The sequence below is a fragment of the Emys orbicularis genome, chromosome 1 (genome assembly GCF_028017835.1).
Source record: "Emys orbicularis isolate rEmyOrb1 chromosome 1, rEmyOrb1.hap1, whole genome shotgun sequence".
Lineage (NCBI taxonomy): Eukaryota > Metazoa > Chordata > Testudines > Emydidae > Emys > Emys orbicularis.
The window spans coordinates 336,975,413-336,999,497 of NC_088683.1; the positions used below are offsets into that span (position 1 = coordinate 336,975,413).

Below are 24,085 nucleotides of genomic sequence, written 5' to 3' on the forward strand. Positions count from 1 at the left end.
CAGAGGAGCTCACATGCGTTTTTGGTTCCCCCCCCTTTCCTGCCCCCTTCAGTTACACTTGAGCTCTTTGACTGAAAAGGTCTGGAACAGATTAAAAGTCCAACCACAAAATAAAAAGCCTTGGCACGTACTCAATCCTGTCTGGGATACACATACACAGTGGGCCCAAAAAGGGAAACTATGCAGTAAGAAACCCTTATGCAATCTTTCGGACATTTCTGTCCTTTTTCAGTTTAACTGCCACAGCCTTAACATTTTATGGAACTTCAGTATGCTCAAGACAAGTAGTTCCATCCTTCTATTGAGACAGTACTATTTACGGGAGTTGAAATTAGTTCTTAAAAATTAAATGCATCTTAGCTAAAAACATTTTCTCTTTTTTAATTCTAGCTGGCTGACCCAGGCTCTTATAATTCAAAACTGTAAAGCAATACATGGAAGAAGAGCAAAATACATTTCCTGTGCGATTACTTAAGTAAACATAATTGGCATCCCTCTTTTCATTGTAAAAGGCAACACTATTTTTCTAAATGACTTTACTTCCTGTTTCAACCACAAATTACTATTCATATATTAAGTAGATTCTGAAGTTCAAATGACTAACACTGCTTTTGCAACACACAAATGGGACTACAACTCAGAAGGCTAGTATTAAGGGCAATAGGGATAGATCTGCCGAAGATGACAGCCTCCCATATATGCCCCACCTTTGACTCAGGTCGCACAGTGGTTCAACCTGTTTACAAGCTAGTCAGCAGCTTATAAACAAATTGTGATAATTCTGTGGTTTTCATAAGAACAGACAGATATTTAAACATTTATGACTACAAAGTTGGAAAAAAAAAAAAGCTGAAATTTCTAGCAGCCATTTTAAAATAAAAGTGAAGTGCTGAGTTTGAGTTTTCCACTATAGTGTTTATTTGGCATTCATGGAGTTAATGACTCTCCCAAAAGGGGCCCACAGTTGTTGTTAGGTCAACCCCTGTAAAGCTTCAAAGGCTTTGTATCCCCTCAGCCTGACCTACTCAGTGATCTGCACACTGTTTTCATTTAGTTGCACTGAGTCCAAGACTAAAGCTTGAAAACCACAATGATCTGCTCTCTTTTTTATACAGGTTTTTCCATAGCTCTGAAAAAATACCTCACAAATCCACCCAAAGGAGCTGAAAATTATCTGGATAAGAAATCAAGGAAAAGCTAATGTACCTATTAAAACTGGCAGACTTTTTGTAAAGTATCGTGACTTTGTACTGAAACAAAAACAAAAAATACCTGAAGTACCATAATGCTAAAACATGACCTGAGAAAATTATTAAAATTCTGTACAGTTCAATGACCGTTTGTATGATGCAGCTAAACAAGATCTGTGATTTCCACAATCCACTGTACTCTAGCTATATTCCATTATTGCAGTGGTTTTCAACTGAGGTACATGAGCGCTCATCGGGAGGTACATGAGAAAAATTCTGTAATGCAGACAACCCATCATGTTATCCCTTACAGACGCCCCCCCGCATTTTCATAGGTATATTATGACCCTATCTCAGATGGAGATATGTGGTAGACTACATTATTTGGAAAGTGGTTCGCAGCCTAAAAAGGTTGAAAAGTTTGTAACCTTCTCTTATTGTTTGCCTGAAAATTAACATTACCAAAAAAAGTGAAAGATTAGTTCCTCTAATTTAAAAAGATTTTAATAATTCTATTTTTACTAAAATAGTAACCAATGATTATTTTCCATGCCTCAAATAAGAGATTTTGAAACAAGCAACACTATCATATATTTCTCTCAATACTGTTTAAAAATGGACAGCTTTCTCATGATCATCACTGTAGCAAGCTGGAATTATAAGCTGGTGTGTGATTCAAATGGATTTTGACAGCATGATGATTATTATTAATGAGCTCGTTAGGATATCATAAAGGAAAGTAAATATTTCTTTTGGAAGCATCATTTTAGCTGGTAAAAGATCTGCAATTGTGGGAGAACAGAGAGCCTGGATCAAATGCTTTATTCTGACAAAGTAATTCCTGGATGCCACAAAAGTTGGTAGCCCTATGAAGCAACTGGTGAAGTCCTGACCCCTGGCATCAAAGATTTAGATGACAGAGAGAATATGAATTTATACTTATTTTTTAAAGGATGTAATTAGGGTGTATGTGATTCAAATCAAAGTATTTTAATCTTACTGCTAAAAATATTCCGAAGTGTGCCTGCAAAATGAAAATGTCTAAAGTGACTGAAACTAAAGTGAATAAAAAAAATTCTTAAGTGAGATGAACTTTTACCAAAGCGTGGGTCAAGCCTTGGGTCTAGCCAAGATGTGGTCTTGTTCTTATGGTTTATGTAGTAAATTTCTCCATCCTGGGTCATGGCTTGTTCCCATCCATCAGGGAGTGGGCCTGCAATATAGAAGGAAGGAATTCATAGTAGGCTCTTGTTTGCTCCAGCTCAAAAATAGCTCTAAATAAAAAAAAAAATATCCCAACATTTTACATGTAAAACAGTACATGAAACAAATAGTTTCAAGCTCATGTCTAACAGTCCTGGGAGGAGGGCAGAGAAGCGGGGATGAAGAAATCATACAAATCAGATTTTTAATAAAATGGCATAAATGCTTTATAATCACGAGTTTGATTTTATAACTTTTGTGTCTTTTAATATGTTTTGGCACTTATTCCTTTGCTAGGGTCCATTCGGGGTAAAGGAATTTTAAAATAGAAAACCAGCAATAAGTCAAGCCTGCCAGAATGAAACCAGTATGAGCACCTGAAATTGTATCAGGATAGGAAGTAATTCTCCCCCTCTAATGGTGAAAGTTCCTCTGGTAAGTAAGGCTCAGCAGCAGCATGAAACTGACATGATTCTTCTGAAGTTTTATTTTGCTGCTCCTCCAACATAAGCAGCAGAGCAAAATTTACCGGAATCATCCCCCACCACTGCGAAAGTGCTATAGGCCGCAGCAGATGCAAGGCATGATACTGCAGGGAAGGAGGGAGAGAAAAAGTGATGAGAAAGTGGAGGAAGAGCAAATAAATAAGAAGAAACACAAATGCACAGAAGCTGAAGGAGACAGGAAGGGTCATGCTATGCCCCACTCCCAGCAACTAGGCCTGTGCATGTTATCTCAAAATCTCCCCGTAGGAGACTCCAAGGGCTATGCCTGAATGAGGAAACATGAGGGTCTTCTCCGGCCCTTCGGCTACCAAATGACATGAAAGATATGGATTAGAGAATTGCCACTACAACACTGCTCATGAACGCTACTCGTTCTCACCTATAGTTTATCATGTCATCGCCCCCGTCCTCCCCACCAATCATTCATCTGTATTTTCTTTAGTTAGACTGTAAGCTCTTTGAGGTGGGACTGTGTTGTCTTCTGCCTTCGTAAACTACCTGCCACATGTTGGGACATAAATTTATTTAACTTAGGGTGGGACTTTTTGGAAGTGTATAAGTGATTTAGATACTTGAAAGAACACCATCCTTATTTCTTTGGATTTAAACAATAACAAGGGGTGCTTATACAAGGTTCTTGGTGCCTCTGCCACAAATTTCAAGAAGAAAGATAAAATTAAACAGAACTTCCTCCAACAGCCATCAGGACTCAGGCTCTTCTCCCCCTCCTCTTCAATCTAACATGCAACAAAATGCCAATAAAAACAATCTACAAAGGTTGGCTGGTAAGTGTTTGGCTAAGTTTTTAGAAGTCCTATATAGTACAGAACTGACTGGTATGTACACACAATCACTCTAAACTTACAATGCAGGTAGGTGAAATGACACAAAAAAATAGTATTTATTTTATCAGTTTAACACTGAAATAACCCTTCCTCGTCATTTTCTTTTAGACTCCTGTTACTGTTGAAAGTTACAGTTGTGGGATTTTTGCTTAATCTTAAGAGAACTTTTCTTGAGAATTTTTAAAGAATAAATTAATATGTATTTGCACTCAGAGGCCTCAAATCAGGATCAGGCCTGCATTGTGCTAGGTGCTGTTCAAATACATAGGAATAGTCCCTGACCCAAGCAGCTTCCATTTAAACGGTGTTTCTGCTTAAAATTCCTCCATTCTGGTGCCAACTGGCTGCTCTGCACCTCCTTCTCTGTAGAATCCTGTATGGATATCTGCAGATATGCAGATTTTCAGGATTTAGATATCAAATTTGGATCTGCATCCATCTGCGATCCACAAACACGGTGCACAGATATAAAGAGGATATCTGCCGGTTTACAGATGTGAAAATACCCATGTCAACCGTTCATGGGATTTGTGTCCCAGAATTCTGAAGCCCAAGGAATTAACCTGTCTGCTAGGGTCAGATCACATAAGAAGTCTGTAGCAGTACAGAGAACTAGAAACAGGTCTCGAGTCCCAGACTGAGACCATCACCACTAGACCAACCTTGCTCTCTCCACATCTAAGACCATAAGACCTTAAGAATGGCCATACTGGGTCAGACCAAAGGTCCATCTAGCCCAGTATCCTGTCCTCTGACAGTGGCCAATGCCAGGTGCCCCAAAGGGAATGAACAGAACAGGTAATTATCAAGTGATCCATCCCCTGTCTCCCATTCCCAGCTTCTGGCAAACAGGCTACAGACACCATCCCTGCCCATCCTGGCTAATAGCCACTGATGTACCTATCCTCCATGAATTTATCTAGTTCTTTTTTGAACTCTGTTATAGTCTTGGCCTTCACAACATCCTCTGGCAAAGAGTTCCACAGGTTGACTGTGCGTTGTGTAAAGAAATACTTCCTTTTGTTGGTTTTAAACCTGCTGCCTATTAATTTCATTCGGTGACCCCATGTTCTTGTGTTGTGAGAAGTAGTAAATACATGGTATTTCAAAGCATTTTTTTTTTTTTTAAATTCTGTCCCTACCCTGAATAACTGAGGCTATAAATTAAGGAAACACAGAACATGTAGTTGCCAGACAAAAGAAGGGGCAGAAAAAAAGAGGACAGAAGGTATATCAAACAAGTTTCAATAATGTACAGTGAACAAACCTTACAATGTCTAATTTTTAAAGAGAGAAGGAGATAGGGCAGGAAAGGAACAAGACATTTCTACTAAGTGTGATACATACAGCAAGTAGAGGTATATACATAAATACTTACATCTGCCAACTTGATAACAATTAAGTAATTAAGACCAAACAGTCCATAAATCAACAAACTGTCAAACTAAAGCAACAGCTAAACTCTAGTAGTAAAAGTCAGCTAATCCAGATAGTGGTATTATAAAACACCTTGAAGGTTTATTTTTAAATAAAAATTTCTGAGCAATTCACAAGGGTGACAGTGGAATAGCTTCTCTTTATAACTATCTATAACCATCAGCCAGCCAACTATGTGATCCTATCAACCAAGAACTTTTAGGTGCTTTGTAATATCAAATGATCCAACTCCACCAAGATGTCCAACACTACATGGGAAGCAGAGTCTAAAAAGATGCACATGGAATAACTTTGTACATCCTTCACCTTTATTGTTACATGAGAAAAAGCAAAACACATTGCAGGTTGCAGGAACCTTTCTTCCCTCATCCCCACTACTTTTCAAATCTCAATTTTCTATCATGAGACTCTGACCAGAGTCATAAACCTGCCATGGCTAAATTTCATGAAAAGTTCCCAAAATGAGAGGCACACCTCTAAATAAATGTAGCCCAGTGTATGATGATCTCTTACACACTTTCTTCTTAAGTTTCCTGATAAGCACATATAATATCCAGTGTTTACAAAAGCAGTGTACACAATATCATGAACTGTATGGAGAAAAGGTAAATTTGAAACTAAAAATGAGCAGGAATCCTCAAGATAAGGCAGTTGAAATTTACACCCTCCACAGGGTCCTGGTTCATTTTCTGCTATATTACCCACAAGGAGCTATAAAATGTATATTTGCTTCTGTCCGCCTCTCTCACATGGCCATTTCCTTGCTAAATTCTGACCCAATTTAACAGTCACTTAAAATGTAGCTTTAAGTTCTGAGGATTTCTACCAAATACCACTAAAGAAAATTAATTCCTTGGGGGAGAGGGGGAATAGAAGGCAAAAGGAAGGGAGATGACACACTGATGGAATTGATGGACAGCATTAAAATAAAAATCTATTGCCAAGTTACACTTGTAACATCTCTACATGCTGGCTGAAGAGGGCAAATTGAGCAGCCTGATGGATAAAATTAATGATTCAAAGGATACAATTATGTTACTTGTACACTTCCTTTGTGCAAAATCTTCCACACCAGTTCTATCAACTGTGATAGCACAGGAAACAGACATGGATATTTTTATTTTGAAATTTATATCTGTATCTCACTAAGGTACCTGAGCACCTTATATCATTTTAATAAGAGACTAGCTAAAGCTATGCAGCTTTTCCTGTAGAACAGTGGTTCTCAACCAGGGGTCCAGAGCCCCCTGGGGGGCCATGAGCAGGTTTCAGGGGGCCACCAAGCAGGGCCAGCATTAGACTTGCTGGGGCCCAGGGTAGAAAGCCAAAGCCCCACTGCATGGGGCTGAAGCCCAGGGCCCTGAGCCCCGCCACCTGGGGCTGGGGCTGAAGCCTGAGCAACGTAGCTTTGCAGGGGTCCCTGTAGTATGGGGCCCTAGGCAATTGCCCGGCTGGCAATCCCTTAATGCCAGACCTGGCTTTTATATGCAGAAAACCAGTTGGTATAGCACAGGTGGGCCGTGGAGTTTTTATAGAGTGTTGGAGGGGTGGGGGGCTTCAGAAAGAAAAAGGTTGAAAACATCTGCTGTAGAACTCTCAATCTGTATGGCTTTCAGTGGTACAGCAGAGAAGTCCAAAAACAAATATAAAGACCAATCTCTACTAGTAAATAGACCACATACAAAAACAAGTTGTTTCTTCCCATTGTTGATGACGTGGGGAATTTTCAATTACTTCATTTAGTCCAATTTGACACAGGAAGATTAAATAGATTATTTTGTCGATAATACTGCAACATCCCTTCCCACCGGTATGGTTCAAGAAATTTAGCCAGGTTACATGGAGCAAGCTCAAACCAGGAAGAGTGCAGCCATCAGTCTAACCATTTTTTAAAGGATATTGAGATCTCTGGAACACGAAGCATTAGATCACATTTCACTGCCAGTAACAATATTCATGCCAACAAATCCCAACTTTTGGCATCAAGGCATCAATAAACTTTACTTTCCACCCTTACAAACCAACTCCTGAGGATAACTATTCAAATTAGGAAACTTACGAAAACTTTTAAGATCATTACTACTAATAATAGTAAATATTTATATTATGGTAGCAACCAAAAAGCTTGAGGTCCCATTGTCCTGTGTGCTGTACTAACATAGAAAAACAATCCTTGCCCCTCCCAAAGGAAGACACTTAACAGTTGCCCATTTCATCCTTTCACTTCCCGCACTCTTTACACAGACATTTAAGAAAGCATTAATTATCAAACTCAGCAACAAAGTAATAGAACCATGTATACGTGGCAAAATATGAAAGCTTTAGTTAAAAAAAATCAATTATTTTAAAACATTAGGTACATTAAATCAAACTGGGTTGTCAGCAGTAGAATCAATTTACAATGAATGCAGTCCTAGAATTCAATTCTCTCACAATGTACTTTTGTTAAACACAAGCAAATTTTGGAACTATCAACTCTCCAAGTGAATTAAAAGGGTTAAATAAAAAAATTATGTCAGCTGAAGTGTTTACTTGGCATCCCATTTTCTAAGCTCAATAGTTAGACCAGACAAAAATATGACAAAGAACCCTGTGTTAATTTTTACATAGTTTCTTTACAGAGCTGATCAAAATCAGATTTTGAGGGCAGAATTTACTAGATTGATCTACAATGCAGAAAACCTATTTTTAAAAAAAACAGACTAAGTCATTAACATTCATGGACTTGCATTAAACAAGGTTATTTTCCCAGAAGTATTAGACACCACAACTCACATATCTATTTTAGTTTCCCTCTATGGTGTCCACAGCAAGATTGACTTACTAAGGCCCCTGGCTAACTTCCTTTGGTCACTAATCTGCATTTTGCTCGTTTGACTTTGAATTTTAGCAGTTCTTCTTGAGAAGTGTCTGAGTGTGTTTACGGACTGCCTACATTACAGAGACTTGATAGATTGCTCCCTGGCCCTTCAATAAATATTGAGTTAAAAAACAATTTTTGCTAACGCTCATCATGGTGGGGGTGGGGGTAAGAGAGAGAAAGGTCAATTTTAAAGTTTATTCTAAGTTGCATTGTGTGCCACTTCACTAAGTATCGACATCATTTTCTTCCTCTCAATCTCTGCAATAAGGTGAGATGAAAGTCTTTAAAGACACCTTAGAATACAGAACAGCACAGTTCGGCAGTGAAAATTTAGTTCTCTGGTATAAACAGAGAGATAAATAAATCAGGGTTGCGACAGTGGGAATGCCTCATTTTCCCCTTCCCTATTCCTCTGAAGTCTCCGGGTAAAGAATCCTGCAGGGGAATCATGTCTGTAGCTTTCCCATCATACATTCCATACATTAATGGAAAAGTCATGGCTGAGTTAGATTATCTTTTCAGATAAGAGAAATCCTGGGATTTTTAACTGCACTGAGCCATGACCTCCTTAAATCCATCCAAGATCTCTTCACTTGTTTCAGGGATGGGGGAACTCCGACTGAACTCAGAGTGCTATCCCATCCCATCGCCTAGCTAGCAGTAAGTCAAGACAATGGCTTGACTTGCCTCGCCTTCAAAAGTCACAGCCACAAACTGCTCAATCTTATTTCATGCCTGTTAATCTTTTGCTGCTGTCTATAGTGTGTAAGCAACAGAATAAAACAGATACAAACTTGTCTAAACGGAGAACCAGATGCAGGCTCTTCTAAACAGGGGAATCTCGAGCAGAAGAGAGGATATTTTACCTCTATTTGGCACTGGTGCGACTGCTGCTGGAATAGTGTATGCAGTTCTGGTACCCGTAATTCAAGAAGGATGTTGATAAATTGGAGAAGGTTCAAAGAATAGCCACGAGAATGATTTAAGGATTAGAAAACATGTCTTACTGCAGTAGACTCAAGGATCTCAGCCTATTTAGCGTAACAAAAAGAAGGTTAAGAGGTGATTTGATTACAGTCTGTAAGTATCTACATGGGGACCATATATTTAATAATGGGCTCTTCAATCTAGCAGAGAAAAGTAAAACATGATCCGATGGCTGGAAGTTGAAGCTAGACAAATTCAGACTGGAAATAAGGCACACATTTTTAACAGTGAGCATAAATAACCACTGGAACAATTTACCAAGGGTTGTGGTTAATTCTCCAGCACCAACAATTTTTGAATCAAGATCGGGTGTTTTTCTAAGAGATATACTCTAGGAATTATTTTGGGGAACTTCAATGGACTGTTATTTAGGAAGTCAGACTAGATGATCACAATGGTCTCTTCTGGTCTTGGAATATATGAATCTATACGCAGAGGACCAAAGAGGCGCAAGAATGAACTTGAGGACATGGTGGTGATGGAGAGGCAGATAAAATAAAAATTAGACTCGGAGAGGAAGGAGCAGACAAAACACGAGGAAAACCACAGCAGCTGTCACAAATTAGCAATGAGACCCAGATGATTTGCTTGCTTGCTAGAGTAGCAGGGCCAGGGAGCACTTGGAAAATAGTGAATTTTAGCCCATGGGCGTGAGCACCTTGCATTGCTTTCTAGCGATGCCCCACAAGATAGCTTAAAAAGCTGTGTTGACAGGCTCCAGGAGAAGCCAAATCTGGTTCTCCATCAGCTAAAGGAATGGTCACCATGATATGGGACCTTAGGAATTGAGGAGGAAGGAGGAAAACATTGCATTTCCTCTGCCAAAAGGACTTTTCTTTTTGTGGGGATATCTTCAAAAACAGCAGGGTGGGAAGAACAAAATTCAAAAAGGCAGGAGGATATGTGCAAGCACACCTCCAAGGGGAGAAAAGAAAATAAACAATGTATTTAATATTTAGGAGGGAGATTTAATTTACAACCTCATCTCTTAAAACATTAGAATCTTCCATTTTAGAAAGCACAACAAAAATTAAATTACACTTGTGCTGATGTCACAAATTCATTCTCTCTTCAACTCACATTATCCAGTTGCTTAAGGCATCAAGATTTATGCATTTACATTTTAAAAATGAAAGAAAAATAATGTTTCTAAATTAGTGGAAAGATACTAGTAGTGGCAGGGACATTGAGAGGAATTGTACTTTGTTTCTGCAGAACTTGAAATTTTATCAAAGAGTTGTTTATGCATTTGTAATGCCTTTTTTTGAAATATAAATATTTATATATTTTTGCTTACCTGATGCTGAATTCATTATGTTCTGTTGCACTGGAGGACTGGTGGGGGCTGTAATGTTCATCTGTGAAAGTATCGCCTTCCTAGGGTCCTGCCATGTTGTTGTTTGATCAATGTGACTGAGACAAAACAAACCAGAGTTAGACAAAGTCTTGTGTATTCACAACAATGTTGTGCTAGAGTAGACAAAGTCTAAAACAGAGATTAGAAAAACCACACAGCAAAAGCATAATTCAAAACTATTAGCAAAAAACCTTCTTCAGTTAGTTTTTCCTTGGCTTTCTATAGGCCAGATTCTGAAACCCTTACTCTAGTAAGTAGCACTTTCTCCAGAAACAGTCTCATTGATCCCACTGGGAACAATGGTGGTGAGAAGAACTATAAGAATTAAGGGTATAAGAATCTGGCCCTTTGTGTTTTAAAGTATCTGTTCACAATCTTTTTTACCTTCTACTTTCTCATGTTTAGATGTGACTTCAAAATCTTTCAAAACAAAAACAATTATGTCTATAATCTCACGCAGAATCAAGTAACTTAGTATTGTGTTAATTCCCCAAGCATTGACTATTAATCAGCTAATCAGTAAATCATTAGAGACTGATCAGACAGTACAGTCTATCAGAGTGTTAAGTAATATGAGGGCTTCCCAATTTTTTTCTTTATGTGGACCATATTTTGGAAGCGATTGTCTTGAGGATCACTTTCCCTCTCATTGACAACTGAAGAGCCTCACTGTTGCAACCAGAGCAACTATACACTTGGAAAAGTAAAATTTAAAAAAAAATTTTTTTTTTTTAGCTTTTTTTCAGTTTATTGGGGTAAACAGTAAGGGATGAACCACAACTATCTGATGAGATGGCTTTCTGCAGACCACCAGCAAGTGCTCTGCAGACAACTAGAGTTCCACAAACCCCTTCGGGAAGTAGGAACTACTGATCTTAAGGTAACTTGCTCAAAAGCTGGGGATGGCATTCATAGCCATCGTTCACACAAATATTGAAGCCATATCAAGTTTACCACCAGCAACTTCATTGTCATGTTAATATATGTTTATAATATGAAAGAGAAGGCTATTTATGCACTGGGATAAATAACCATATTCTCTCCATAACACATACAGTAGGATTGCTCTGAAAGTGCACATAAAAATATCAAACTCAGATATGCAATAATCTTTTCTACAGCAAGTATTGTTATTACACAGTGTTCAACCAATCACCTAATTTGATGTCAGGAATGATTTTCCACACTAGGCATCATGACAGGGACCTTGTTGGTGTTTTGGCTTTCTTTGGGACATATGGGCATGTCCAATATAACCCATTTCCAATAGGGAAGTACTAAATTTAATACTGAAATCTAAACTGGCCAGGGATATCCAGATTTAAAGCAGACATTCCATCCATACATCATCCTGTCATGTCTAAGTTCCAATGTACTTGGTATGCAAGATCATGCACTGATATGAACATATACAATGTGTAGGTCAAAAGAACAGGAGTACTTGTGGCACCTTAGAGACTAACAAATTTATTAGAGCATAAGGAGGAGGTTTTGGAATTAATTGATAAACTCAACATTAACAAGTCACCGGGACCAGATGGCATTCACCCAAGAGTTCTGAAAGAACTCAAATGTGAAGTTGCGGAACTATTAACTAAGGTTTGTAACCTGTCCTTTAAATCGGCTTCGGTACCCAATGACTGGAAGTTAGCTAATGTAACGCCAATATTTAAAAAGGGCTCTAGGGGTGATCCCGGCAATTACAGACCGGTAAGTCTAACGTCGGTACCGGGCAAATTAGTTGAAACAATAGTAAAGAACAAAATTGTCAGACACATAGAAAAACATAAACTCTTGAGCAATAGTCAACATGGTTTCTGTAAAGGGAAATCGTGTCTTACTAATCTATTAGAGTTCTTTGAAGGGGTCAACAAACATGTGGACAAGGGGGATCCGGTGGACATAGTGTACTTAGATTTCCAGAAAGCCTTTGACAAGGTCCCTCACCAAAGGCTCTTACGTAAATTAAGCTGTCATGGGATAAAAGGGAAGGTCCTTTCATGGATTGAGAACTGGTTAAAGGACAGGGAACAAAGGGTAGGAATTAATGGTAAATTCTCAGAATGGAGAGGGGTAACTAGTGGTGTTCCCCAAGGGTCAGTCCTAGGACCAATCCTATTCAATTTATTCATAAATGATCTGGAGAAAGGGGTAAACAGTGAGGTGGCAAAGTTTGCAGATGATACTAAACTACTCAAGATAGTTAAGACCAAAGCAGATTGTGAAGAACTTCAAAAAGATCTCACAAAACTAAGTGATTGGGCAGCAAAATGGCAAATGAAATTTAATGTGGATAAATGTAAAGTAATGCACATTGGAAAAAATAACCCCAACTATACATACAACATGATGGGGGCTAATTTAGCTACAACGAGTCAGGAAAAAGATCTTGGCGTCATCGTGGATAGTTCTCTAAAGATGTCCACGCAGTGTGCAGAGGCGGTCAAAAAAGCAAACAGGATGTTAGGAATCATTAAAAAGGGGATAGAGAATAAGACTGAGAGTATCTTATTGCCCTTATATAAATCCATGGTACGCCCACATCATATCAATTCCAGCTCAGCAGTCTCTCCTTGGAGTCTGTTTTTGAAGTTTTTCTGTTGTAAGATAGCCACCCGCAGGTCTGTCATTGAATGGCCAGACAGGTTAAAGTGTTCTCCCACTGGTTTTTGAGTACTATGATTCCTGATGTCAGATTTGTGTCCATTAATTCTTTTGCGTAGAGACTGTCCGGTTTGGCCAATGTACATGGCAGAGGGGCATTGCTGGCACATGATGGCATATATCACATTGGTAGATGTGCAGGTGAACGAGCCCCTGATGGTATGGCTGATGTGATTAGGTCCTATGATGATGTCACTTGAACAGATATGTGGACACAGTTGGCATTGGGCTTTGTTACAAGGATAGGTTCCTGGGTCAGTGTTTTTGTTCAGTGATGTGTGGTTGCTGGTGAGTATTTGCTTTAGGTTGGGGGGTTGTCTGTAAGCGAGGACAGGTCTGTCTCCCAAGATCTGTGAGAGTAAAGGATCATCTTTCAGGATAGGTTGTAGATCTCTGATGATGTGCTGGAGAGGTTTTAGTTGGGGGCTGAAGGTGACAGCTAGTGGTGTTCTGTTATTTTCTTTGTTGGGCCTGTCTTGTAGGCGGTGACTTCTGGGTACTCGTCTGGCTCTGTCAATCTGTTTTTTCACTTGACACTCAGCAAGGCATGCAGGGACATGCCTATGGAAAGAACTCTAAGGTTTTTCCATGCCATGTGCTGGGCAGCTTGTGTTTGGAACAAAGGAAGCACAAGCCACATGGCAAAAGGACTATAAAAGGCAGCTGCATCATCTCCATTTTGTCTTCAGTCCTGCTTCTTACCTCTGGAAGAACTTTGCTACATTGAAGCTCTGAAAAAGGACTGAATGACCCATCCAAGCTATGGATGTACTCCAGAGACTTGATTTGAGCCTGCAGTTTATTCCACTACTGCTACAAGCCTGAACCAAGAACTTTGCCATTGCTGTAATTGTTTACTTTGACCAGTTTTAGCTCTCATCTATATTTCTTTCTTTTTATGAATAAACCTTTAGACTTTAGATTCTAAAGGACTAGCAAATGCATGATTTGTGGGTAAGATCTTATTTTTTATATTGACCTGGGTCTGGGGCTTGGTCCTTTGGGATCGGGAGAACCTTTTTTCTTTTACTGGGGGATTGGTTTTCATAAACATTCATCCCCGTAAGGAGCGGTGCTGGTGGTGATACAAGGGAACTGGAGTATCTGAGGGAATTGCTTGTATGACTTCTGGTTAGCCAGTGGGGTAAAAGCAAAGTCCTCTCTGTTTGGCTGGTTTGGTGTGCCTTAGTAATAAAGGACCCCCAGTTTTGGGCTGTGACTGCTCTGCTCTAAGCAATTTGTTTTGAATTGATACTCTCAGTTGTGTCCCGCCAGAGGCCACTTTGTTACAAGCAGGTAATGCTTGTCCTTTAGGTTGCTCCCTAAAGAAACAAATAGTCTAGGTGTTCTCAGAATTGATTTGTTCCGTGCAGGTAGAACCCCAAAGCCTATTGGATATCGAGAGAATGAAGTAGTCTCTCATTGGAAGCATGAGGTTTTGGAAAGAATACTGGTGTGTGAATAGGTTCATTGAAATGAAACTCAAATTGTCTAAGGGATGATTTTTGGGTGGAAATGAAGGGAAACCTTCTCCTTACGAAATACGGTGTATGATGGGTCTGCCTGCTGTAAGCGTTCCCAGTTCACTCACCCTTCTGGCTGATGTGATGGTGACTAGGAAGGCAACTTTCATAGAGAGATAGGACATTAAGCAGGTGGTGAGCGGGTCAAAAGGCTGTCTGGTAAGTATTGCAAGAACAAGATTAAGATCCCACTGAGTTGTTCATTTTGCCACTGGTGGCAATGTCCTAATGAGGCCCTTCAGAAAACTGGCTGTAGTGGGATGAGTGAAAACAGTATAGTCTTCAAATGGAGGATGGAAAGTGCTGATTGCTGAAAGATGGACCTGCACTGAGCGAATGGAAAGACCTGATATCTTAAGAGTGAGTAGACTGTCTGGACTAATTATCCCCTGGATTCAGGGGATAATTGGTTCTGCTGTATCCAGGTGGAGAAATGTCTCCCTTTGGCCAGACAGCATTTTCTGATGGAGTCCTTTCTACTACTTTGATTGAGAACAGATTGAACAAACTCCGAACATGTATGTTCCAGGTCTGACACCCATCCAAATATGGAGGTGGAGCCGTGAGATGAAGAGAGCTTGGGTTGGGGTAGCTGACCTCTCACCGGCATGACATTCATAGGTCTGAAAATCAAAACTGCCTGGGCCAGTTGGGCACGATAAAAATGACCCAAGCTTTGCTGTGGTGAATTTTTTGTAGGACCGGTGATATCACTGGGATAGGAAGAAAGGCATACCTGAGGTAAGAAGCAACAGAGGGTCCTGTGGCACCTTTAAGACTAACAGAAGTATTGGGAGCATAAGCTTTCGTGGGTAAGAACCTCACTTCTTCAGATGACTTGCATCTGAAGAAGTGAGGTTCTTACCCACGAAAGCTTATGCTCCCAATACTTCTGTTAGTCTTAAAGGTGCCACAGGACCCTCTGTTGCTTTTTACAGATTCAGACTAACACGGCTACCCCTCTGATACTTGATACCTGAGGTAGTTCATCCAGAAGGGCGTCACACTAGAGCCTTGGCCCAGAGCTGCTCTTGAGCAGTACAGAGGAAACTTTTTGTTTGTCTGGGAGGCAAACAGGCACAAGGATGGGTGGGGATCTTGTTCAGGACAGAACAACATATCTCCCATTCGTGGTTTGTGGAGACTGTTTGCCAGAGAGTTCCGCACACCTAGAAGGTATATATGCTGCTACAGAGAGAAGAAGGGATCCTGCTCCACCCGGTTTATGTAGAAAACAGCTATCATGTTGTCTGACATCATCTGGATATGGTGGGACCAAATGAGTGAAAGAAATGTGTTGCAGGCTAGATGTACCACTCTCTAGCAGGCTGATATGCATCCTGGCATCCTAAGAGACAAGTGCCCTGTGCAATGTGTTTATCCATGTGGGCTCCCCTAACTATGAGAGATGCATCCGTGATAATGGTCACATCAGGTGTGGGTATAAGGAAAGGGTCTCCCACACACTCACTTGTTCTATCCTCCAAACTAGAGAAGCCATTACCTTTGTGGGAATTGTTACCCTAGTATTCATAAACAGACCACAGCTAGGCCTGTAGGTAATGGAATTGGAGCCTGGCAAACGGTGTTACGTAAATACATGAGGCCATGTGGCCTTGTAGGGAAAGGCAGACCTTCACTGTGGTCTAAGAGTGACTTGTCTTACCAAGTTGTTCACAACTAAGGCTTGATCTACACTATATACTTACTTCGATATAACTAAGTCGCCCCGGGTTGTGAAAAATCCACCTCAACCCCGTGTAGTCTCTCCCACCAACATAGCTACTGCCTCTCACGGAGGTGGAGTTATTAAGCCAATGGGAGAGCTCTCTCTCCCATCATCTTACAGCGTCTTCACCAGACATGCTACAGCAGCACAGCTGCGCCAATGTAAGTTTGTACCATAGACCTGCCCTCAGAATCTTTCCATAGAAAAATAGGCCCTTGCTGTAGACAAGTTAAGGATTACTCCTATAAAGTCCATGGTCTTTGTGGGAATCAAAGTGGAATTTTTCAAATTGACCAAGGAAGGTAGCAGACGAATTAGGAGTAGGGTCGCCAACTGAACCTTCCTGCTGGAGCTACCCGTCAGAAGCCAGTTGCCAAGCTCATCCAAGCTGCCACTACTGAAGACCTTTGTGAAGCCCCTGGTTTCTGTAGCTAGACTGAATGGGAGCACTCTGAATTGGTATTGGCTCTTGTCTTACCAGGAATCTGAGGAACCTATTGTGGGATGAGAGAACGCACACATGAAAGTAGGCATCTTTCATAACGAGAGCCACAAACCATGTACCCTCCTTGAGAAAAGGCATTATTAATGCCAACGTGATGATGAGAAATTCTGATTTTCAAACAAAGATGAAGAGTTGTCATAGATCGAGAACTGGTTTCCAACCTCTGATTTTGTTGGGGGGAAAAGAAATATGGGAAATAGAACCCTTTCCCTTGATGTTGAGGTGGCCTGTGCTCTATAGCCCCTCGCTGAAGAAGAGACTCCACCTCCTGACGGAAAACCTCCTAATGAGAGTGGTCCCTAAAAAGGGGGTTTGTGATGGGGAGGAGACACAAACTTGATTGTGTAGCTGGAGTGAATAATCCTTAGCATCCACTTGTCCAACCTTACTGCCCTCCAGTTGTGAGCGAAGTGAGTGAGGTGGCCACCAAAGGTTTGGGGGGCAGTGAAGGATGGTACTAATAGAGGAATGTGGCTCTTGAGCATCCCATCAAAAGGAACACCTGGATGGTGGGTGGGGTTGAGTGGCAGCAGTTGAAGTGGAAGAAGTCACAAATCTGGATTTTTGTACCCTCTTGCATGGCAGTTCATAAGAGCACAGGTGACAAAAGTGTTGACGGGGAGGTCTAAGTTTATAAACCTGCTTATGGTGCTTTCTCTCCGAAGCCAGGGTGTAAATATCCAGGGAGAGTAGGGTTGCCCTAGAGTCCTTATGTGGGTGTAGTGACTCAACCATCTCTTCAATGAAGAAATTAGACTCATCAATGGGCAAGTCCTCCTGGTATCCTGGACTTCCCTAGGTAACCCCAAATTGCTAAGCCTCATGACTATAGCCATGGCAATCACCATTTGGAGCAAAAACTTAGCCACCAATTTGCTTTCATGAATGAAGGCTTAGAATTGAGCCCCATCCTCCAGCGGAAGTTTGCCCTTGAATTCCAGATGTATGGAATAATTTGTGAATTCATATTTTGCTAACAGAGCCTGGTAGTTAGCAATTCTAAACTGAAGGCTGGTCAGTGAAGATACTTTCCTCCCCAGAAAAATCAAGGCATTTAGCACCCTTATCTGACAGAGTTGTCTTGGTCTGACGCCACCTGGATCTTTCTGTGACTGCCTGCACCACCAAGGAATTGGGCACTGGGTGGGTAAATAAGAACTCTGCCCTTTCAGCTGGAATTTAATAATGTTTTTAGCCCCTTGCAGGGCACAGGAGGCTGGCAGATTCCATTAATGGCCTCATTTACTGGGAGGGCCACCGTGCTAGGGCCAGAGGTTTTTAAAGTGTCTGGGAGTCTATGTTACATGTCACTGACCTCCTCAAGAGGGATCCTGAGCTCCATTGCCACCCTCTGCAAGAGCTCCTGGTATTCCCTGTGGTCATCAGGCGGAGACAGGGATGACAGTGATTCCCTCATCTGGTGCTGAGGACGACACACCTCTTGGAACTGTCCAGCGGAGCCAACTCAACTTCCTCCTCCATGTACTCTGATGGGCTGGGCGGTATTGATCAGGGGAAGAGGGATGGTGTGATTCTCATCCAGATCCAGAGCTTCTAGTGTATGATCTATGAGCCCCAGTAGGGCCAGTATGAAGTCTCGACTGGTTGAGGAAGGCCCCAAGATTTTGGGTACCAATAGTCCCTGGTTAGGCATTTCTGGGAGGAAGACAGCTCCAAGACCTTGAGAAAGTTATATCCAGACTGGACTCTCTCAAAGGGGTGAAGATTCCTCCAGAACATCAGACTCATCTTATGAAAAGGTAGGTTCAAATTCTACCAACAGTACCAGTGGAAGCATGCTCCGGTCTGTGGATGGGGTAGGAGAGAGGCCATCACTCTTTGAGGTGTTTTTTTTCTGTCAGAATGTTCAGGCGGAGGAACGGACCTGAGAGAACAGGAGATTATAGGTAGGGTAAGACAAAAATATGCTCCGGTGAGGTAAAGGTCTCAGTCTTGGAGTTTGAGGAGTCCAGAAGGTTGGATCAATGGATACAGCAAATCTAAGGAGACAGCTCTTGGCAGATCCTTTCTGGAGTATCTGGGTGCCATCGAATGGAAGTCCAACATAGAACTTCCAACCAGAGACTGCGTGTGCCCATCTGTCAGCCTGTGAGTTGGAGCCAGAGCCAGAGCTAATAGATCCTTCTTCCTTTGCAACTTCTCTTCTCTGTGAGAAGATTTGTGAACCTGAGTCTTTAGGAGGGCATGCAAGGACTCGTGCACCTTGGACTGAGGCAGACAGGGATCCTTTTTCTTAGAGGCAGATCTAATGGGAATCTATCCTTATGCTTATCCTCATGTCCCCTACTCTTGTGAGAGGGTTTCTTAAGCTTAATGTTTTTGGCCTCTGCTCCAGGGCTCATGCATAGAGGGGCGCTGCTTGCTGTCTGAGGCTGCCATACAGGGGAATCTCCCTGACCTGGATCCAACTGGGGTCTCATTGACTTCTCCATGAAATGTTTCTGCAGATGGAGCTCTGATCCCTTGTGATTTTGGGGAGGGAATAAGTGACAACTTGGTAGTGATATGATATATCCCAAGGCAGTAAAGGCAGCGCTGGTCTTTGTCACTGATGGAGAAGGAGCAGGGGCAGGAGATACAGTTCCTGAACCTCTCAACTCTGGGCATGGCCTTTCTGTGTGGGGAAAACTCCACTAACTATAAACATTAAAAGACTAAAAACACCAAAACTATGCACAACACATGTACTTACAGATTAGAAGTTAGATGAAAATAGTTTTGGACACAGAGGATTGTGACTCAGGCCATATCACGGTAAGAAGGAACTAGAGACACATTGGTCTTCACGTCCCCTTATACCCTTGATTCAGAGCACGAGGAGAACAACTGTACATGTGCAAATCAACAGACACTATTTCCTAGAAATCTGATCTCAGGGTGTATGGTGCACATGTGTACCCATGTGTGGAATACACAGAAGGACCAGTACTCGAAGAAGAATTTGCAATTAATCTGACTGTCATTACAACTATGTACAATAAGCGCACCTAGCCTTAATACTGCAAAACAGGATGTATTCTTTCTCCCTGAGAACTTGCACCAACATTGTGTGTACAAACTATAGTTAAACTTTGCATAACCTAGTCAATTATTTCTTTTTAGTTCCTTTTTATTGTATTACCATGGTGCCTAAAAGCCCTAGTCATGGACCAGGAAACCATTTTGTTAAGTGCTGTACAAACAAAACAAAATAGACAATCCTTGCCTTAGAGCAGGGGTCGGCAACCTACGGCACGCGTGCCAAACACGGCACGCGAGCCGATTCTGAGTGGCACGCTGCTGCCCACTGAGAGGAGGAGGAGGAGGAGGAGGGGCCGGAATGCACCACGTTGTGCGAAGAAGCAGGGGAGGAGGAAAGCTTGGCTGCCGCAGGACCAAGCTTCTGCCTCCTGCCCCCGCAGGGGAGAGCGGTGGGGAGGGGGTCCCAGCCCCCCGCCCCACTCAGCCCCCCCCCGCCCACCGCTCTCCCCTGCGGGGGCAGGAGGCAGAAGCTTGGTCCTGCGGCAGCCAAGCTTCCCTCCTCCCCTGCTTCTTCGCACAACGTGGTGCATTCCGGCCCCTCCTCCTCCCAGAGGAGCAGAGCCGAGCGCAGCATGCTCGCTGCTCCGTAGAGCAGGCAGAGAGAGGTAGGGACGGGCCTGGGGGAAGGGGGTGGAACAGGTCATATCCCTCCCAGCCCCCTGCCATGAGCCGCTCAGGGCAGGGGGCTGGGAGCACCCCCACGAGCCGAGCACCCCAGCCTTCTGCCCTGCACCCCCCACACACTCCCCAGCCCTCTGCCCTGACCTCGAGTTGCCCCCAACACCCAGCCTTCTGCCCTGCACCTCCACACACACCCCAGCCCTCTGCCCTGAACCCCCCCCACACCCAGTCTTGTGCCCTGCACGTCCACACACCCCAGCCCTCTGCCCTGACCTCGAGTCCCCCCCAACACCCAACCCTCTGCCCTGCACCTCCACACACACCCCAGCCCTCTGCCCTGAACCCCCCCCCACACCCAGTCTTGTGCCCTGCACGTCCACACACCCCAGCCCTCTGCCCTGACCTCGAGTCCCCCCCAACACCCAACCCTCTGCCCTGAACCCCCCCACACACCCAGCCTTGTGCCCTGCACCTCCACACACCCTAGCCCTCTGCCCTGACCTCGAGTCCCCCCCAACACCCAGCCCTCTGCCCTGAACCCCCCCACACCCCAGCGCTTTGCCCTGACCTCGAGTCCCCCCCAACACCCAACCCTCTGCCCAGAACCCCCCCACACACCCAGCCCTCTGCCCTGACCTCGAGTCCCCCCCCAACACCCAGCCCTCTGCCCTGAACCCCCCACCCAGCGGGGTGAGCAGGCTGGCGGCGTAAGATCAGCATTTTAATTTAATTTTAAATGAAGCGTCTTAAACATTTTGAAAACCTTGTTTACTTTACATACAATAATAGTTTAGTTATACAATATACACTTAGAGAGAGACCCCTTCTAAAAAAATGTTAAAATGTATTACCGGCACGCGAAACCTTAAATTAAAGTGAATAAATGAAGACTCGGCACACCACTTCTGAAAGGTTGCCTACCCCGCCTTAGAAAGTTTACACCTTTATGGGATTATGTAGAGATTTACCACAGATTCCACAAAGTCAATTTACTGAGACTAAAGAGAATAGATTAGAATGCACTAAGTAATTCAAGTAAAAAGTTTTAAGAAGTCAATTCTAAGTTTTGTCTTTAGGATACAAAGCATACTTTTAAATAATTGCGTACAAACAGATACCAAATACAAGTCAATCACAACCTCAAAGGTGTGTTAGGATTTGGAGTGTTTATTCAGAAGCATTTAATTTAAGTTCTTAATTGTTAAATGGACTGTTTTGTTAATATTAAACGTATAATATTGTGAAGTGACCTTGGGTACTTCCTTTTAGTTAAAAAAATGTATTCTTTTCTATGTATTTTTAATTGTTGTATAGGCACCTAGACCTTTAGTAAATCTAAATATATAAATGAAGATTGTTCCACATGCTGAACCAAGATATTTTGATATTCCCAAAGAGCATAAATATTTTATTCATCCTAAATTTAGCTCTTAGAACAATATAGATAACATTCCATAGCTACACATCCTGATTAAATTGAAAACATAATTTTTCCAGTAGCTTTACCAAAGATATTGAATAAAACATTCAACAGGAAACCAAAGGGAAAAAAAGGAACGCTCAATTCTAGGCCAAAACTCACTGACCCATTGAACTTTAAAATAGTTATAAAAATAGTGGTGAATGTCATTTGCAGTGAAAAATATTAATTCATATTTACAAAAATCCCCACTTTGCCACCAGGAAAGGCATGTTACCAACGCTCCCCACCAATAGGAAAAAATCCACAAGTATTGCAGGGCCAATTAAAATAGCATCACTGTCCCCGGCTAGCTGTGAAACATCAACTAATTTAATGCAAGGATGTCTAAGGTTGTGCTGACAACCAACAAAGCTAGTACACAAACTATCAGAAGTTCAGCTCCATTAGGAAACAGACAGGGAAATATCCATGTTTATCAAATGCAAGTAAGACATCATAAGCCAAGAGTTTTTTATTTTTTTAACCATTGCTTATATAAATAGGGTTTTACATTCAATACAGAGTAAACAGATTGCAGCCCCTGTCAAAAATACTTCAAATAGCTAGGACTAAGCAATTTTTCTCATTTGGAAAGCTGCTTTTATTGCCAATTAATTTGGAACAGCAATGAAATCAGGTGACGATAACATAGAGGTAAAAAAGTTGCTCCGTAATTCTTCATAGAAACAATGTGTTTAAATCACAGTACCAGCCTGTGCCACCACCCATTCCATTTCCAATTTGTCAAGTATGCTTACTCAGAATTCCAGGAACAGTGGGGTAAAGAATCACCAAACTCAATAATCAAATGTGTAACCTTGAGTTTGGTGATATATACACACACTCGTTCATAAGCCGAATTTTTTTTAGTAATAAAGGGAATCACCAGAGAAGGGGGTCAGCTTATGAACAGGTATAGAGAGGGAGAGGGAGAGGTGGGACACAGCCCCTCCCCACAGAGGGAGCAAGGAGAGGCAGCAGAGCCAGAAGGGAAGACGCAGGGCGAGAGTGTCTCCATTTCTGGCCACGCTGCTCTCCCCCCAGCCTCCGAAGCAGCTGCAGCTGTGGGGCTGGCAGGCTGAAGCCGTGCCACTCAGCCCCGCCCCCAAGAGCATTCTGCGGCCACGCCGCCCGGCCCAGCCCGCTGGAACATGCTGCAGCCGCGCCGCACGGTCTGGCCCACTGGAGTAGGGTGCGGCCGCGCTGTTCAGCCTGCCGGAGCAGCTCCAACTAGGCCAGAGACATCCTCCCCTGGCCCTCCCCAGATAAGGTGGGAAGGGATGGGATGGGGAGAGTTTGGGGGTCCCGGGCTGGGGCGGGTTACATCGGGGGTGGTCACAGGGGTTACTCCCCTGACCCCCAGCTTCTCCCCCCCCCCCCAAATTTCCCCGCCAGTTGCTCTCCAGGCCCGTCAGGGTAAGCCACTGGCGCGCCAGGACACTTGGTTTACATGCCTGTGGACGCTCAAGGTAAACAAACCATCTCTGCCCGCCAGCGGCTTATCCTGATGGCCCGGGAGCCAAAGTTTGCTGACCCCGAATTATAGGGTCGGCTTATGAATGGGTCAAATTTTTTTTCCATTTATACTTATCCATCTTGGGGGGGTCGGCTTATAAATGAACCGGCTTATGATCGAGTATATACGATATATGTAATATGTATATTTATGTAAGGGCCAGATTTGATGGTCTATAAAATAGCGTAGGGGTCGGCAACCTTTCAGAAGTGGTGTGCCGAGTCTTCATTTATTCACTAATTTAAGGTTTTGCGTGACAGTAATACATTTTAATGTTTTTAGAAGGTCTCTTTCTATAAGTCTATAATATATAACTAAACTATTGTTGTATGTAAAGTAAATAAGGTTTTTAAAATGTTTAAGAAGTTTCATTTAAAATTAAATGAAGCTGCAGAGCCCCCCGGACCAGTGGCCAGGACACAGGCACTGTGAGTGCCACTGAAAATCAGCTCGCGTGCTGCCTTCGGCATGCGTGCCATAGGTTACCCACCCCTGAAATAGTGATTCAAAACTGCAAAATGACTTGCTCAAACAAAAAAAAGATATCAGTAGCCTTCTCAAAACACAAGTGCACATGAGAGAGAGAGAGATGGCTTTACAGGAGTGTTAGTTTAGAAAGTGTAATGAACTGTGTT

General features: G+C 42.4%; 1 protein-coding gene across 4 annotated transcripts in view; it reads right to left on the minus strand.

Annotated features, from left to right (window-relative positions):
* Positions 1–24,085, minus strand: part of YAP1 (Yes1 associated transcriptional regulator) — a 148,073-nt gene that overhangs the window by 64,694 nt on the left and 59,294 nt on the right. For 3 of the 4 annotated variants that reach the window (XM_065406198.1, XM_065406188.1, XM_065406179.1), the window contains exons 3-4: positions 10,329–10,444; positions 2,290–2,403 (exon numbers count right to left, since the gene is read on the minus strand). In XM_065406198.1, coding sequence (XP_065262270.1) covers positions 2,290–2,403; positions 10,329–10,444 — 230 coding nt within the window. The remainder of the gene's footprint in view (positions 1–2,289; positions 2,404–10,328; positions 10,445–24,085) is intronic. The other variant, XM_065406206.1, reaches the window with a different exon arrangement.